Source organism: Microchirus variegatus (assembly GCF_963457635.1).
Source record: "Microchirus variegatus genome assembly, chromosome: 11".
NCBI classification, from domain to species: domain Eukaryota; kingdom Metazoa; phylum Chordata; class Actinopteri; order Pleuronectiformes; family Soleidae; genus Microchirus; species Microchirus variegatus.
The window spans coordinates 2025057-2043411 of record NC_139812.1 but is presented as its reverse complement, the minus strand read 5'-3'; the positions used below and the strand labels follow the sequence as shown (position 1 = coordinate 2043411).

Below are 18355 nucleotides of genomic sequence, written 5' to 3'. Positions count from 1 at the left end.
ACATAATACCAGCAATTGAATGTACGCGACTTTAAATTATTAATCAAACTTCTCACTCTGGTGGTGGCTTCTCGCTTCCATCCACCACATTATCTCTGAAGTTGCATTATTTTGCTCCCAACAACTGAAAAACGCACAAAAGTGGTGCATTTTCTGCCCACGTCAGTATTTCGAAGTTCAAGAAACCAGAGACAACAACTTGTTAAAAGGTCACTCCTTTGGTGTGAACTTTTTGGTTAAAATCTGACCCAGACCTACATTTTCTTCCTCAACATTCCCTCTATCTGGTTTTAGCACCAATATCTGGATGTGGCTGGTAAATGTTCCCAAATTCTAAAACACTTTGGTTGAAAAAAAAAAAACAAATCTTCTTTTATCCTGCTGGCAGGTAAAATAATGTTGAGGACTTGAGGGGCACAGACTTCTCATTCTGCATGTGATGATGAAATCTGTCAGCCATGTTCACAGTTCAGAGTTGCTCCTTCCTTTGTCAGTGGTGAGGTGGAACATTCCGATGCTCTGGGTCACTGCAGGGATTTGGTCGACGCTCATACCCAGAGCAGGTAGCAGTTCAGGGCGTCGCTCGAGGGCAGGCCGACTCGTTAGCTGCTGTTCTGCGTCCCGATTGCATGTCCAGCCGAACGGTTCCCAGCAGACCTCGCACCTTCTAACGGCGCGGCTGGTGACGGGAATGACGAGGCAAGGAGGAAGGGCTGGAGGAGGACGAGGGTAAGCACGGCGACATGGAGGCCAAGGAGGCTGTGGCAACGACGTCCTCGGCCTCCTCTAGCTCTCCTCCTCCGTGTAGTTCCTGGCTGACGCTGGACTGTAAGGCAGCTGGGGTCAGCCACTCTTTTGGCAGGCAGCTCTGGAGGAACGGCACGCAGGAGCTGAAGTAGGCGAGGCGGTTGACCCAGCGAGGGATCTCCCTGCCACACAGGATCTGAGGCGAGAAGAAGGAGAGAAAGAGCAAAGGAAGGCAAAAGATTTAATTACAATTCTCTAAACAGCCTCCACTTGCGACCCGTGGGCCCCGTGGTCCCCCAATTGATCTCATGCCGGAAGATGAAGAACTAGCCCATGACCTCCTTCCTCACCTTTGGTAACACATCACATGTGGCTGAGGCAGAGCTGCCAGTGAGGTGAACAGGGAAGCGAGAGTGAGAGACAAAGTGCAGGCAACAGTCGGTGCACTCACAGACTTGAAGTTTGTTTACAACATTGTAAAGCCTCCTGAATTTCCTGCTTCTCCAAATGATGGGCAAAGGCAGCATAGCCGTCAGGCACCATCAGAGACAGGGGCCACCGATGCTGATAGGTTGCACATAACACGCAATGTGCTATCGAAGCATATTAATCAGCTAACATGATTAATAGATTGACAAAAATATGGGGGAAAAAAACCCCATAATGTTAAAGTCCCTGAAAAAAATATTTCTGCCACCCACAGGTAAACGTGTTAGTAACCACATTACCAAATTTGAGTGATTAAAAAAGTATGAGTGTTTGAAAATTAGGTAGTAAAATTGAGCTTCACTCTCTGCTCTGGGTTCAAAGATGTAGAGAAGCAACATTTTCACCACATTCGTGGTAGTTTAACGACATATTGCACATAAACAGAGCTAGTTTAGCAGCAGTCCTCAGGCCTCTCTCTCCCTCTTCTCTTCCTCTTCCTCTCTTCTGTTCTTCTCTAAGTCATTTCCTCATGTTTAGCGATTGTTGAGCGCTTTCCTGTGTGTCTTTACATCCAGGTTAGACACATTTGAGAGACAAAGACATCTCAGCGAGCTAGTTAAACAAAGGCAGTGGTGTAGGAGCAGGTGCAGCGGAGTGTTTGAGGAGGAGTTGAGCTAACTCCATATTTTTAGACACACCAAAATATTTTTTGGAAAGACAACTGGAGAGAAACTATTTTCAGATGCATCTCCAAAATTCTTTACTCTGCACGTGTAATTTTCTTCACATGTTCTCAGCCACTATTTTCTGACATGATATAATGTGTGTGAAAACAAGCTGCAACAACTGTCTATGTGTCCAATCCTTTCCTCCCCGGTCTCTCTTTGTGTCACAACAACACCATATTAATGAGGTTGCAGTCAACAGAACCAAATGTTTTTGTGAATATAACACTTTTAAACAATGTATTTATGTATGCGTATCTTCACCTGTGATATATACAGTACATCTAAGTGTGTGCTGTGTTAATGTTTGCCAGCTGGCTCTACATGTCCAGGCTTGTATCAGTGTGTCCTAATCCCCCATCTCAGTGCTAAATGCTAACAGTAAAGACTCCCTGCTCATTAGTCACACCAGGATAAGCTGCTCAACAGCAGACAGACACATACACACAGAGAGGTCGCTCCTCTCGCTTGCACGGCCTTATCCCTAACCTTAATTATAACCAGTTAAAACCTCACCCTCACTTTAACCTCACCACAATTCAAGACTTAACACTAAATGTAACCAGTTCTTCAGAAATCAGGTTCTGTCTCCGTTATGACTACTGGTCCTGACAAGGTCAGTGTTTATGCCGGAAAAAACACATACACAAAACCAAACACACCGACACTTAAATGCAGTGAGGGGGGATAAAGATTTTCTTTACTTGCTGAAAATAAAGCAATCTTTTGTGTGTGGGCATTTGTGTACTTACCTCTGAAACTGCTGAGGAGAAGTGGTTACAGTTCTTGTGCATGAGGTGGTAGGCGTTGCCTTTGTACTCCTTCCCCATCTCCTCCACGATCCTCTCTACATCCTCCTCTGTGAAGTCTGTGCTGCCCAGGACTATGGCTTCTCTACAGAGAGATGAGTGTGGAAAAATGCCAGAAGGCACGCGTTAATAAATGTCACTGGATGTACAAGAATGACTCCAGGAAAATAAAAATAAAATCAAAAATCAACGACAACATTTTGGCCCATTAGGAAACATGTTCAGACATTTTACCCCAATTATTGAAATGCTTCAGCGGACAAGACATGTACTGTATATGTCTGTAAACAAGCAGTGACCATGGTAACCACTTTGTGTGAAGGACAGGGGAACATAAACTCAGCAAAGCTTACAGTACCTACACTGATAAGTCAGTTTCATACTTTATATTTGTTGAAACCATGTATGACATTTTATTGATCTGTTAATCACATCATCATGGTCTCATCTTTATCTGCAATGATATTAAAATACAAACAGCATACTCTGAAGTGTTCAATGAATAAAATGTTTTGCAGTTTTACAAGATCAATGTGGTGGGATTACGCCTGAGAGGAGGCTGATGATATGGTGGCATTTGTACCAGATGATTCATACTTATGGTGCATGGAGACAGCAAGCGTGTGTGTGTGTGTGTGTGTGTGTGTGTGTGTGTGTGTGTGTGCGTGCGTGTGTGGCAGAGTGTGTCTAAAGCCAGGAGGCAGATCAACTAGAGCAGAAGTAATACACAGCAGTACAGTGGCTCTGAACAGACAGACAAACAAAAAACACAGAACCTCAGCTGATTCAGAGATTAAAACAACATATTAAAAAGAGTGGGTCCACTATGGTGTCAACACTGCAACACATTTTACTTCAAGTGCAGAAAAAAATGACACTGTACTGCCGTCATGCGAGTGAAAGCTTTGACAAATGCTGATAACAAAGACGCTCAATAGCTTTGTTTTTCCTGATGCTTCCAAAGATCATACGACTTGTTCTTTTCCACACTGAATTACATTTGTCACAATTCACTTTTTCAAGAAAATTCAAAAATGATTTGCTGTTTTCAGTGTTTCAGGTGTAACAAGATCTTATGGACAAGTAGCAACCAATCATGATGTTAAAAATTGAAAATATTGAAAATATGAACTCTGAATTTGAAGCTATGAACTTGAAGCCTCAGCATTCAAGATTTGTCCAGCACCATGTTGACGTTTCTATATAGAAATTTCTTATACTCACTTGAACTTAAAGGTGTCGCCGAGTTCCGTTGCATCGCCTGGTGTAATCTCAAAGATCCCTGAGAATGGGTAGGGGTGTCCTCCATAGGCAAACTCTAAACACAGAAAATATGAAAGCACGCATTTGAAAATGTCTATTGCAGTCAAACCATTTGTCAGACGAGTTCACACAACGCCGATTAAATCTATCAGCTCCACACAACTCTGCCTGTGTCTCTCAGTATAACGGTATTTAGATCTTGTGTCACCTGGCAACATTCCTGCTCTGCACACAGGAAGTGATGACAGGCAGAATAATGACATCCATGACAACACAAAAAAACACCAAACGATACAAGTACGATAATGTGCTCCTACACACAGTCAGTCATGTTTGTAAGACAGTGACATCCATACATGTGCATAAACAGTATCTTCTCAGAATGTGGCCGACCCGACATGTGTGGTGTCATGTATCTGGGTAATCTTACCTCTGCCGTAGATCTCAATCCCTGAGTGAAACACTCCGATGCCAAGAGTGCTGGTGAACTCATTGATCCAGTACTATAGACAGAAAGAGACAGAGTGAAGAATGAAGTATGTCTTTGTATATATTCACCACTGCATCATTAACTGTGCCAATGCAGACAAGAGGCATTTTGACTGTCAACACACAAAGACGGCCAAGAACTGAGCCCGTGTGATACGGAAACTGCTCTCTACCAACAAAATCCACCATATTAATACATATTAGAACTATTATAAATTCAATGGGCTAATAATTAGTAAGTGATAGATTTATCAAACATAAAATGTACTAAATGCATCAGTTCCTATTAATTAGGACTTTAAAAAAAAGTGAAAGAAGATAATTGAGAAAATGATTTACTACTATTTAACTATTTACACCAAAACATAAACTCTTATTTGACAGGCTGCAAAAAGCACACCCTGCAATTGTAACTGTGGGCCAACATATACATTATACCAATATATATCTCCAGGATTATGATGATCTTCCATTATAAAAACATTATTTTGTGCCAGGGACAGAAAGAGAGTCTTTTAGCCCTTTTAATCTTTGATTAATTATTTGACTAATACACAGATGTTTATAATTTTTATCTACCTTTTAATGAGAATAATTATTTTCAGTATGCATGGTCCCACACAGCTAATGTCAATAGTTAACAAGATGAATATTAACCAATAATGATGTACAGCTGATAAATCGGTGTGCATCCCCGTCAGATACAGCTTGAGCGTCTTTATACAGACACCAAAACAAATCCCCACACAAAAACGATTCAGTTGAACTGTGTGATGTAACGTGTCGGTGAAGGTTCTCAGCCAACCAGGTAACAGAAAGGTATGATGTTATGTTGACTTGGAATAAAACACATCACTGCAATGACACAGGTGGCAGCAACATCCGTGTCAGGATCACACGTCTAATCTCCTCTTTGCTTGCTTGTGGCTGCAATGTGAACATTATTGTTGAACATCGTTGTCGTATTGTTATCATTATGGTACAATGAGTCAGAGAAATCCAAATACGGGGTCATGAGACCAACTGGGTCCAACAGACCTAATGCAGAGAAACCTACTGACAAACTGAATTAACCTTTGTTGCTTATTCAGACTCAGAGAGCGAGAGGGTGACAGTCTTTCTGACACTCAACAATCCCATGTAATAAGATCTGTGAGCCTTGTGGAGTTCACACAAGAGCCCTAACACACAAAGACAATACAAGAAAAGCTGGCAAACACACACGCACACAATCAATAACTGCAGCAGCACTGATCTCTGACATGACTGCACATCTTTTTGCAGCAGCGTATCTGACAAACATCTTGTGGCTGTGAGGCGATTGGCCGCTCTGTTGCTCGGCAGATTTTATGTGAAAGAAAACATTTTCTTCGCAAAGGACAAAGCACAACAGGGCTTGATTTTCCATCTTAACACAATAAAACTAAAATAAAACAACATTAAAATGTAATATATATTGGATTACAGCTTTATTGCAGATAACAAACTAAATTACACATTAAGAGATTGGCACCATGGGAACTCCGATAAAAGCCGTCTACAAGAGATAAACAAACTTCATCCATTTGTATGTGTTTGACTGGGAATATTCAATGTGGAGTTTGCACGTTTGTATCTCTGTGGGTTTTCTCTGGATGTTCCAGCTTCCTTACACAGTCCAAAGACACAAAGTTTAGGGTCAAAGTTGATCACAAACATAACATTGACTGTAGGTGTGTCAGTGTGAGAGTGAAAGGCTGTTTGTCTCCGTATGTTGGTCCTGTGATATACTGGCGTCTCGTTTTACGTTGTATCCTGACCTCAACTCTCTGGCTGTCTGACATTACCTTACAAACACTTAGATCACTTAGCATTTTAGACATTTTATTTGCAGTTATACAAATTAAAGAATTCTCAGGTTGAAATTATTGTTCGGATTCCTGTATAAATATCTTCCTAAATTAGAAATATATGAGCAGTTTTAATGTACCTATACTATATAGACATCACTGCAATCACTACCACTGGACCAGTTTGATACAGAAGAAAACTTGGCTGCAAACAGATTGGAAACACAGCAGTGATAACGGGTGTACATGTGCTACTCACACACACAATTTACATTTACAATACAAAACCTATTTAACAGCCAGACAACCACAGATAAATATTCAAAGATTATTCTGATACTTCCTGTCTACTGTTATGCACGAATAGTCACGGTGGCAGACAGCTGTGTCGAGCACACATCTGCGCAGCACATTATTACAAAAATATGATCATGAAAGAGATGGGGGGGGGGGGGTGTAGCGGCCTCTGGCTGTTAAAATTACATTTGAGACAGGTATGGTAATGAGAGAATGATGAAATGAAAGATATTTTTTTTACAAAGTATGTTTGCAGTTATCTTATTCTGCTCTTGTTGCAGATATTTCAGGTTGTGTTGTTTATGTCGTAGTGACTTCGAGTGAAGCTGCAGAGAAGTGTCACCTCTTAAACTCTGTCAATAAAGTGGGTAAAAGTTTAGTCTGATGCAGAATCCTTTATACAAATACATCTTTTTTCCATTTATTTTACCATCAGAGACAACATGAAACAACTTAGCCAACATGGTTTTTGTTACCTAACCATTCCAGTCTGGTGTTTCATGCTGCCGACTGTGTCTGTCTCCTGACCTACATACAATCTGTTTGATGTATTGTATATAAAAGCCTTTTGTAAGGGTCAGCAAAAGCTTAAACTTAAGACAAGGAAAATGTTGCATTTCAAGAATGTTGTGAATGCATGTGACCAAATCCTGCTGCAATCTTCAATGCAATGTTAATGGAAAATTACATTACATGTCAATTTATTTTTAGCAAGTTATTCAATAAAAACATGTTGTTGCCCTCTCTGGAAGAACACACTAAGACGATATAGTACAGTAACACTCCCACCTCCTACTCCTGGAGAAATAAGACTCTTACTTCAAAGCTCTTTAAAACGAGCATCCTCCTCCTCCGCAGCCTTTCAGAGCGAGCCAAGCATGTGACAGCGTGATAGTAAATGCGCGTCTCGGTGAAATAAAGACAGATAAGCAGAGCGAGATGGATGAAGAAAGAGGAAGCTCTTACACGTCTTTATATGAAATCATTTTACTTCACGCTGCATTTGTGTGCGGCTATTTTTCCTCTTTGAAGGATTATCATCTCTGACCGTGTTAGGCAGGATGATCGGCGGGGATATATGAAACGTTGTTGTGTGTAGCATGAGCATTACAGCTGAACATGGAACTGAGCGAACGGCCACTGGCCACATGCAGACACACATCAAGACTACACTCTATAATATAATAATAATATAATATAATAAGGGTTCCAAGAGTGTTCTTCTACAAGGGCTGAGGTTCCACCTGGAGCCATTTTCCTCTGTAAAACCCTTTCCCGAAGAAAGGGTTTTTCAAGGGTTCCTGGCAACACTAATGGTTCTAGTAAGAACCACTTTGATCCAGAGAACCCTTTAAAAACATCCCCTTTCCTGATGCTGATATAAAAAATACACTTTTTTTGGTTTTAAAAGGGTTCTTCGTGACACCAAGGGTTCAAAGTTCCACCAACGGTTCTCCTATGAGGACCAGCCAAAGAACCTTACATGGTTCTACATAGCACTTTTAGAGTGGACCCTTTACACAGGTGTTACCGATCACATTAACGATGGCTCTGTTCAGTTCATGAGAGTCAGGACGGTGAACCAGCAGTGCACCCTGAAACTGAAGAAGCTAAATGGAGACACATTGCTATCATTCTTCATTTTATTATTTACACCTGTGATTTTCTGACTGTGGCCTGTCAAAATGGCTGCTGCAGAAAGGGCTCATTGGGTTCAAAACCCTTGACACGTATGGACAATATTATAGTTGGAGTAGTTGGTCCACTACATATAACAATTCTTGCTCACAGGTTGCAACTCAAGTTTTGAAACTTGTTTTGTTTTGTTTTTAATGTGTCAGCGAATCAAAGAAGGAAGATACTATTTCAAACTGTATGAAAATGTAATTACCAAAAACAAACATAGAGAGAATACTGTAGAGTATGTCTTTGGAGGCACCATACGTGGGGATGAGAGCAAATTGTCATTGAAGCATTACACATGAGTTCCAGTATAGTTCAGTCACCTATAATGTTTTCATCTGTGTAGAACAGGAGTTAATATTAAAGTCAACCGGCTACGTTGGCTTAGCCTCCTGACTTGCCTTCAACATACAATAACATAACAGTTTTAAATCTTCTTGAGCCTTTTAAAATTAAACCTATTTCAAAGCATTTCAAAACATCAATATCTGCAGCTGCTGTGCCAAACATTCAGCATACGCCTCTTTGAGATTCAAGCCAGCTTCTGTGCTGTGCAAGATTGTTGACATGACACACGCACTGGCTAGAATGGTGTCCCTGAAATAACCCTGCACACCTCCTACCTCATTTATTTTAGTCTCGACGCACGCTACCATGTAAAGTGAACTTTCCAAAGACAGACCTGGAGTAACGACTGCGGCGCGTCCCTTATTGATCCAGAGCAGCGTCCACCAACAGAGAATAAAACGCATCCCTCTGTGGTCAGTATTTGGCTTGAACCTAACGTCCAGACATATTCTCTCACAGATACAGTAGTCCACTCGGTGCGTGAGGCAGGCAGGCAGGCAGGCAGACAGGTGGTGTGTAGATAATGCCGTCTCATTAGAGCAGTGTACTGAAGCACTCAGAGCTGGCCAGGAAATCCACTTAGCAGAGACGGGAGCGGGACGATGGGGAGAACCTGACAGACTGGGAGTTGTAGGAGGAGAGAGGGTGAGGGGCGTCTCTGCTCATGTCTGCACAGATATTCCAGAAAGTCATGTGACATTATTGATCCCCCAGTTGGAAACGAGGAAACTGTTACAGACTCTTTGAATTATGAGTTGTTCAAAGCTGTCCTTCAGTTAGCACACTCACAGCCACTGCTCATTATATACTGCCAATGTCTATAATTGCGGTGGGGATCCGTGCGTGCCATCACTGTCCTGTCCTCAGCTATTATCTGATCTAAACAGTTTCCTGCTATCTTTCTTTAGCGACACAGTTGGTCACTGAACCAGTCACTCACTGGTTCAGTAAGCCAAAAAAAATAAGGCCCTGTTCTGGACATTTGGACATTTAACATAATGATTGACTTCAATAAGACCACTAGGTTAGAAAGTTCTCCATTAAAAAAATAAATAATAATAAAACAGTTTTCTTTGATTTGCATTCCACTTTGAAAATGGAAACCTTGGAAGTAGACAGAAATAGCAGTTAGTGCGTTGGTCAACAAACTGACTCCACTAATCGCTAAGATAAACAGATAATCAACTCTCATTGGAATTGATCCTGTTTTGGACCACAATTAGGTTCAGGTTAGCATCTAGACTGTAAGGAGAAGCCAGAGCTGAATAAAACATGTCTGTTATTTGTCATTCAGATGTCAGTTAATGCGTTTTTGAAGATGTCAAAATGAAAAAGATTTTCTTTTCTTTCTGAGAGTCAGGTGACTGCCCTTCTTCCTACAGTGCTCATGTCTGAACACACTGATCGAAACACAGGAAGTGTTTGAAGCAGACACATAAACTAATTAATGAATGAATGGACAGCAGCCACGGTCTCTTTCTTTTCAATGAGCAAAACTGCAAACGTGCCAAAATCTAGTTCCCACAGCAGCATGTACTGCATCATCAAAAAATATGCATGGGTGTGAGTGGATCTGCAAGAACAAGCACACACCACTACATTCCTTCAGTGAATAAAATGGGCAAGATCATTATCTCCTTGCATATGCATGGAAAAATGCACAAGAAACGCATTTCATAGGTATGTTATAGATGTGTACAGTATGACTAGCGCTTGTTGGTCCTTTGTGTGGGAAAGTGTGTCAGGGAAGCCTGCAGCCGTCCACATAAAGAGAAGTGAGACAGAGAGTTGAGAGCTCTTCGGTGGTCTTAACTGAGAACAAACTAATAAGGACAGCAAGTCAAGTGAAAAAAAGAGGAAGGGGAAGTAAGAGGGGGGAAGAGACGAGAGGAGAAAGAGAGTGGGGGAGGAAAACGAAGAAAGACTAATGACAGAAGAAAGATAGATAAGGAAGAACGACAGGATGGAACAAATGCAATAATGGATAATGAGACATAGGAACAGGCTACAAGAAAAGAAGGTTGTACAGATTATAAAAGGAATGTTTAATGACCCTGTAGCCCCCACTGTTAGAGTTAATCTAAAGAAAACGCCCCCAAATGCTTGAACTGCAGGCCTGAGATGATATATTGCCCATCAGCTAAAAGGGAGCAAAACTGCAATAAATCAGATTTTAAAACAGGAGGAAAAGAGGAGCAGGAAACTGAATCATGTCTCCAAAGAAAGTTAGATCTTTATATGGATCCAGGAATAAAAACATCTCTCTGTTCCTCGGAACAGTGTTTTGTTTTGTTTTTCTAGTTTCCACACACATTATCCCAAAGGCCCCTGCTTATTTTATAACCCTTTACCAGACAATTCCCATTGTACGTGGAACGTATCCAACACCAAATCCATATCAATCAATGATTCATCAACAGATCAGTCAATGTTGAGCCCCCCATCCACACTGACTCACCCCTGCATGGTGACAACATAATGACTCAAATTCAAGCTCTGCTCTGTCTTGTTCGGAACCTTTAGTCTAAAGGTGCAGTGTGAGCCGAGTGAAATTTCACATCCACTTGAGGTTTAGCAGCAGTTTGGTTTCAATGTGAACTGAAATTGCCGTTCAGGGTAAACTCACCGGATATAGTAGATACATTCAAGTAAAGACATTGTGACTCTTTGGTCACCATGTGCTTCTGTTAATATTGCACATGTTTTGGCAACAGCAGCTTAGACAATACAGTGATTTTGCTCCACTTTTGATATGGGAAACCAACCTTCACAGAACAAGGCAAAGTTAAATGTGTGTTAATGTAAGCTTTGTGTTATAATATTCAGATATTATTTCTAGATAGTATTATTTTTTTTCAGATAGTATGTGATTAACATGAATATTCTATTAACAAGTAATACAAATATTAGTGTCCCTGTAAACGACATTTCAAACATAATGTAACTTTACACTTCATGTCATGGAAACCTTTGCTGCTTAACAACGACTCTCTCATGTTTCATTTTCATTTAGCTTGAAAATGAAAGGAGAATAACTGGTCAACCAATGTACTATAAATGGACCACGTTCGATGTCGAGAGTGTATGCTGAATTGAAGAAAGATATATGGTGATTTGCAAATAAGCTTCAGTCTTAAACTTCAGTCTTTCGACGTCTCCTGATATTTCTCACAGCATTAAATCACTTCTTTTTACAAAGGAGTTTGGTGTTTTGTCCAAGAATTGTTGGTGTATGTACCTCAAAACACAACGACGAACCTTGGATTAAGTCGAAAGAAGGTACAATACATGAACATATAATTCTTCTTACCATATCATAGACGTTCAGGATGATCGTCTCGTTTGCCATCACTGGCACAAGGGTCTTCCTCCTCCGCACACCCCCTACTACTATTTCTCTTAACGCTGGTGTGAGATCCAAACTCTCGCCCTCTTAAAAAAATACCCCAGTCTCCTCTTCTTCCACGACGGCGATCAGCTTGACAATTCGGCTTCACGACCCGGTGACAGAACGTTTGACGTCCGACGATATTTTTCACCGTCCAACAACAACATCTGACTTGCTTTGTCCAAACCCCCCGCCACACAGAGAACCAGCGGCGGAGGAGGAGGAGGAGGAGGACAGCTGAGCCCCTCACTTGTCAAGACGAAGTGACTTGCTAAAGCCTTTCAGCTACCGAGGTCGAAGTGAAAAAGCTGACTTTCCGTGCCGAATTGTGTCTTCTTGGCGCCGCGTTGGCACGGGAAAACTGTAATTTCATTTTCCCCAAAGCCTTAACGGGCAAAACGGCATAACGTTAACATAATTATACATAAAAAAGACTCGCTACTCCCTTATTTGCTTGCTAACGGTAGCAGTGGAACTGGCAGACAAGATGCGACTAGTGGAGGAAAATTCAGAGAGAGTGGGCGAGAGGAGCAGTTCGATGAGTACCGCACTCGATTGATCAGCCTGTGAGTTTCATTGGGAGATGTAGTTCTTAAATGAACTGCATCAGAGTCAGTGGTTACAAATGTGGGAAACGCAGGGGGAATTAAATGTTTAAAATGTATATGATGTCACTTTTTATGATGTAAAAATAATATAAAAAACAATAACTTAAGCACAACAATGGACATATTCAGCTCTCATATTTATGATCAGGTACTTTTACATTGATGGCGTTTGCATCAAAAGTAACATTCTGATTGTGACGTAATTAGAGACAGTAGTGACTTTGAAAAACCTTTATGGTAAATGCTCTGTATTTATATAGCCATTTTCACACAGCCTATGTGCATTTTCTGCCACATCCCACCACTAGTGACTAGACACCCCACTGGTTGCCATTATTCTTAGATAGTCATTCAGTCTGAAACGAGACAACAGTCAGTCCATAGTGCCGTCATTTGGTGACCAGATTTGATTTTTAGTTGTGGATATCACTTATTTACAAAAACATCTTCCTGTGTGTCCACACGTCCATTTGTGCAGACATGAGTCATAGGAAGGATCATAGGAAGCATCAACATCCCAGTTCTCCCCACATAATTTGAACCATGAGTGAATACAGTCTATTCCAGCATTAGTGCTCAGCTCAACCACGCAGGAGGCAAAAAAAACTTCCAAAAAAACTCATGAACTCTCCTGCTCGTTTTCCCCCAGCAGCTCCATGAGTGTCTCCTGGTTGGAGAACTCCTGCAGTGAGGAGTTCATCTCGTCCAGCAGATCCTCTCCCAGCAGAAAACCCTTGACGTCATGCACCGACATTCCAATCCGGTGGTCTGTTATACGGTCCTGGGCAAAGTTGTATGTCCGGATCTTCTCCGATCTGCCTTTGGTGCCAATCTGCAGGAGACGCAGACAAACTCAAAAATCACCCCATCTTTATTTTGCATGACCACAATTAATGACATCTTATCACTCAAACCTACCTTTGGAAAGACTATACCACTTGTCTCAACAGTAATTTTTTATTATACTTGAATGTCTCCACCCGTGCATTATATGAGTCTTACCGAGTATTCCCCATAGACTGTACGCAAAAAATAATATGGTCTTCCGGGCTCCTCCTGAAGCCAACCAGGAAATAAAATCTATTTTGAATAGCTGCTGGGAGGCAATTGGCCAAATCGCAAATGTCAAAGCAGATTGTTATGGCTGACATCATCACTGGTTGCAACCGGGTCTTCACCTGTATTTTACGCTGGTTGTAGCGTTTGCTGGTCTCCACTTCTAGCTTCATGTTGTAGAGTTTTGCTCTCAGAGACATCATGGCTTTCTCCCTGTTCTTCAGCTGGGAGCGTTCCTGCTGGCACTCTGCAACCACACCTGATAAAAAATATCCCATTAACTTGTATTATTTTTCCTTGTAAAGACTGTAAAAAAAACTATTTGCTGAAAAGGGTCCAACATCAATCTCATAGTCAACATAGTCTTCTTTAACATAAAATGTGTGTGTATTTATGTTATTGTCATATTGTCTTTGCTCGTCCTGTTGGTTTAAAGTTGGTGAATCTATCTTTGTGCACCAATGAGAGATTTTTTAGTAAAGTTAAGCCTTATCAAACCACACTCAGATGATGGAGATAAACTCTTTTGGAGATAAATTACTGGAGATAGCGTACTCTTGTTTGCAGTATTTACCTGTTGGCAGATGGACTATCCTGACTGCACTGTCTGTGGTGTTGACACTTTGGCCTCCAGCTCCACTTGCCCGCATAGTATCTATTCTCAGGTCCTTTGGGTTAATTGTGAAAGAGATCTAACAAGAAGAGCATAAACACATAGCATTTACCTCAAAGTAAATGAAATATCATACACACCAGAGAAAAGCATTTACAAATTGCTGAAAGCAATAGATGTTTCTCTTTAGCAGAAAATGAAGTATAACCACGAAAACTTCAAAGTGTTTTCACTTCATCACCCGTACCTCTGTGGGTTGGGGCAGTACAACCACAGTCATGGTGCTGGTGTGCATTCGATTTTGTTTCTCAGTCTTGGGAACCCTCTGCACTCGATGGACTCCACCCTCAAACTTCATCCTCTGGTAGCTCTGAGGGCCGCTGATACTGGCTGAAGCGTGACGTAATCCTAGGCATAGGTGAGTACCAATACTGAACATTTTACACACTTCTTTATAATACATGTCATTCTGTATCATGTCACTGTAGACTGGTGATTGTAACATTGTGTGCACTCTAGATTGTTTTACCATTAATTAAACTTTGCTGAAGTTGGAGTGCGTAACTTTTAAATCTAAATCAATGTCTGCCACATTCAAACCACTAACAAACACATACTCAAAATAATGATTAAGCTCCACATGACTCACTCTCTCTGTGGTGAAATATTCCCACACTGCATCAAGGAAGTGATTTGTTTTATGTAAAAGACAAACAGAGGCAAATGCAGCCTTGCACTAGTAAAGCAATACAGGTTGGGGTATGACTGATAACACACACAGTCACTCAAAGGTTTATCTACTGGTAGAAAAAAAAGAAAAACAATCCATAAGCAGTATGACAAGTGCTGCTGCTGTATAGGCACAAACCCTCCCTCAGTCAGATCAGATAGTTTTGCATGACTGAGCCCATTTATAAAAAAAATGCAGCACCCAAATGATGTTGCATTGTTTGTGTTCAAGAACAACAGACAGGCAGAATAATATAATCCATCCATTCATTTTCTACCGCTTTATCCTCCACATCACACCACCAAAGGTCCCACACTGCAGCTTTAAGGGGTTTCCAGCACTTCCCAAAGAGCGTATGGCTCCCCCTTGTGCTTGGTGTCAATTATTGCATTGCTGATTCTCTCACAGTGTAGAACTGTAATATGTAATTAATCAACAGGGAAATAAAGGGCAACAAATCTAATAAGAGGCTGATTGCAATTCATCTTTTAAGCAAAACTTTTTTAGATGCTCAAAAGGAGGTGACTGTGACAAATTAGATTTTCTGATGTTTTACAGATTGGCCCACAAAATAATTTTCAGATTTAACTGTAAGCAGAAGCACTTGTTGAATCACAAAGGCTGATGCTTTACAAACATGTTAGTCCACTACTACCACTAAGCCCCTGAACACAGCAGAATAAATGCTGGTAGAGAGTCTGTTTGATTTCTACGACAGAAAAAAAAAACTGACAGCTTTTCATTGATTGTAGACTGCATTTCTCACTTCTAAAATTGCTACTTATTTTATTAGTAGTATTTATTGTATTTGTTGTCCCCATTTTGCCCTTTGGTTTTGTAAGTACAAGGCCCTTAGACAGTGTGGATGTCTTTCTGATGCTATGTACTAAAACTATTTTTTAATTAAGAAAAACAAACAAAAACAGTAGAGGTGAAAAAAAATAAAATGTGAAGGGAAAATTGTCTACTATGCTTTGAGTGACCGGCCACTGACCTATGTCACTGGTCATATACTGCAGGATGTCAAAGGACCAACCATGATGCTGAGCGAAGCTCTGGTACATGTCAAAGACCTTTGGAGACAAAAAAAAGACATCAGGCAAAAACACACATAATGTGTGTGTGTGGGTTTATGTTCATTATAAGTTCTGTCTCTTCAGTGTTTTTTAATTTAACTGACTTATATACAATCAGAGGTTGTTGGTATAACATAGGACAAAATCATTTTTGCAACTACAAAGTTACTAGGGTCCAACTTCAAAAATGTATTATTATTCATTCTTGGCATGAATGTGCTTCTATTTTCATATACAGGTGTTGTTGTTTTTTAAAACTTCATCCCATCTTATCAATTACGATTAGAAAAAATAACAAATTCCAGACCTCAGAAGTGAATAGCATGGCCTCCTGACCCCCAACACCAGCTGTGACCTCCAGGACAAGGTCACTCAGATCAGCCTCCTCATTGGGGATCAACAGATCCAGGATCTGATTGATGAAACAGTTTGATGTGACAGACAGAAGCAAAGACAAGTGGAAAAGCACACATTACAAAACTAGTTGTTGTATATTTATTCATACTTTCGTAGCTTGAGACAAAACTGAAATATAATGCTTATACCTTCTGTCTCAGATTTTGAATATCTTGCAACAAACTGTCCCTTTCCAGCTCGGCCAGCTCTTTCAGGGCTTGATCTTCATCTGCGATTAATGAAAATGAATGGATGGAAATTTGTTGCAAATGAGAAGTAAGTGGATTGTTATATTAATTGTTCACCGAGTGGCAGCAGCAGAGCTCACCTTTCAATAGTGCCTCGGTCTCAGCCATCTCTTTGTGTTTGGTGTCCAGCTCTCTGATGCTCTGGATGAGAGGAGCCAGCAGTGACACTTTGCTTCTCTTGGTCCTCAGCTCATCCTCACTGTACTGTACCTCCGTGGCACTGTGGCTGACTGCACTCAGACTTTCACTGTACTCTGTCTCCACCTTCTTCAGGTGCTCCTGCAGAGACTTCCGAGCAAAAAGCTCATCCACAGACAGTAACTTGGCCACCAGCAAAGGTGCACTGGTATGAAGGGTTCTTGTAGTTCTTGTGTAATGGTGATAATGAAATCTAATGGTTTGGCTCAGAGCATTTGGTGATTTTTGAAAGGTGTGTATCAAGTGGCTGAAGACACGCCATTTTCCGTGAGTAAGGAGGGTTATAGCTCTTTGGTAAGCCATTATATGAACAGACTTACAAACACAACTGACCGTAATGCAGTAAAACACATATCCTCATATGATTTGGTATTGGTCCATCATGTGGTACATCATGTTCTCCTTTGTTTCTTTGTCAAGCAAGACTACATTCAAAAAAATGAATTAATTGTTATTGATTAGGAAACTTAAATTAGGGATGCATGCAGTAGACAAAACAGGCTGACACTTAAAAACCAATCTGTAAATTAGGAATTTAATAACCACCACCTTAGGTAAGTGGACTTGTTGCGGTTAAATTAGAACTTTACGTGACCACTTGACAAAGTGAGCATGTCATTTTCAGTTTTTAGACACCTACTGTGTGATCTTCAAGTCAAGTCAAATTACAAACGGTTGTTGCTTCCCGTATGTTTTTCTTGTAGTTGAACATGTCGACGAGACTATAAATAACGTATAGATAGCTATGACTTGACTAAAGTTTGTGGGAAAACATATTATCCAGGCTTGTTAGAATAACATTAATCCTTTCCTCTCATGCTGAAGGAAGCTGCCATGTTGAATGATGCACGCATGCGCAGTTGAAACGTCTTCTTCTTGTAAAGTTTAATTGGCGGTGTCGGCAAGTAATGGTGCATTACTGCCACCAGCAGGCAAGGCGGACAAGTGTTTCTTCTTCCTTTTTATGCCCTTCTTCTTCTTATGGTGTACCGCCACCTGCTGCTCCGGAGTGTGGATCAGACTATGCTAATGCTAGCTCCCGGTAATAAGTTCACAAATTCATATTTTGCTTAATTTTCTTCAACAAAATATGACTGTGTGTTACCTGATGGTTCATAGACTGTATTAATGCTTAAAACCTGAACCCCAAGCCAACTGAGCTCTTCTTCCATACATGGTCTTTGTCTGTGATATTTCTGACACTGTGTTATTATGTGTACTACAGTTTGCTCAACTTGGCAGTACACATACATGTTTTCTGATTATTCTGAGTGTGCTGTTTAAATAGGAATGACCTGATTTGATTCTATTTGAGAATACTTCTTGCTTCCTTCTGAGTTAACTTTATTTAATTGACTGTATTAAAGTCTACCCCTTGTTTCATTGTCCCATTGATTTTGCCACTCTCCTGTTTCAATTCCCC

At 40.7% G+C, this 18355-nt stretch overlaps 2 protein-coding genes across 3 annotated transcripts; both read right to left on the bottom strand.

The window, feature by feature from the left end:
• Nucleotides 1-455: 455 nt before the first annotated feature.
• On the bottom strand, nucleotides 456-12373 carry desi2 (desumoylating isopeptidase 2). 2 transcript variants are annotated; one of them, XM_083897512.1, is made up of 5 exons: nucleotides 11930-12373; nucleotides 4404-4476; nucleotides 3935-4028; nucleotides 2654-2795; nucleotides 456-943 (listed from the first exon to the last, which is right to left on the bottom strand). In XM_083897512.1, exons 1-5 carry the CDS (start codon nucleotides 11966-11968, stop codon nucleotides 668-670), a joined length of 624 nt encoding a protein of 207 aa, XP_083753638.1. In that variant the 5' UTR covers nucleotides 11969-12373; the 3' UTR covers nucleotides 456-667. The 2 variants fall into 2 exon arrangements, with proteins under 2 accessions (XP_083753638.1, XP_083753639.1); XM_083897513.1 differs by lacking the exon at nucleotides 3935-4028 and having other exon boundaries at nucleotides 2654-2790.
• Nucleotides 12374-13234: 861 nt separating this feature from the next.
• mtrf1l (mitochondrial translational release factor 1-like) lies at nucleotides 13235-17235 on the bottom strand (the record flags this gene model as incomplete). Its single annotated transcript, XM_083897988.1, has 8 exons — nucleotides 13235-13447; nucleotides 13794-13930; nucleotides 14246-14363; nucleotides 14532-14715; nucleotides 16005-16087; nucleotides 16398-16502; nucleotides 16636-16715; nucleotides 16815-17235. The coding sequence occupies 8 exons, from the start codon at nucleotides 17233-17235 to the stop codon at nucleotides 13235-13237; spliced, it is 1341 nt and encodes a 446-aa protein (XP_083754114.1).
• Between the last annotated feature and the right edge of the window lie 1120 nt (nucleotides 17236-18355).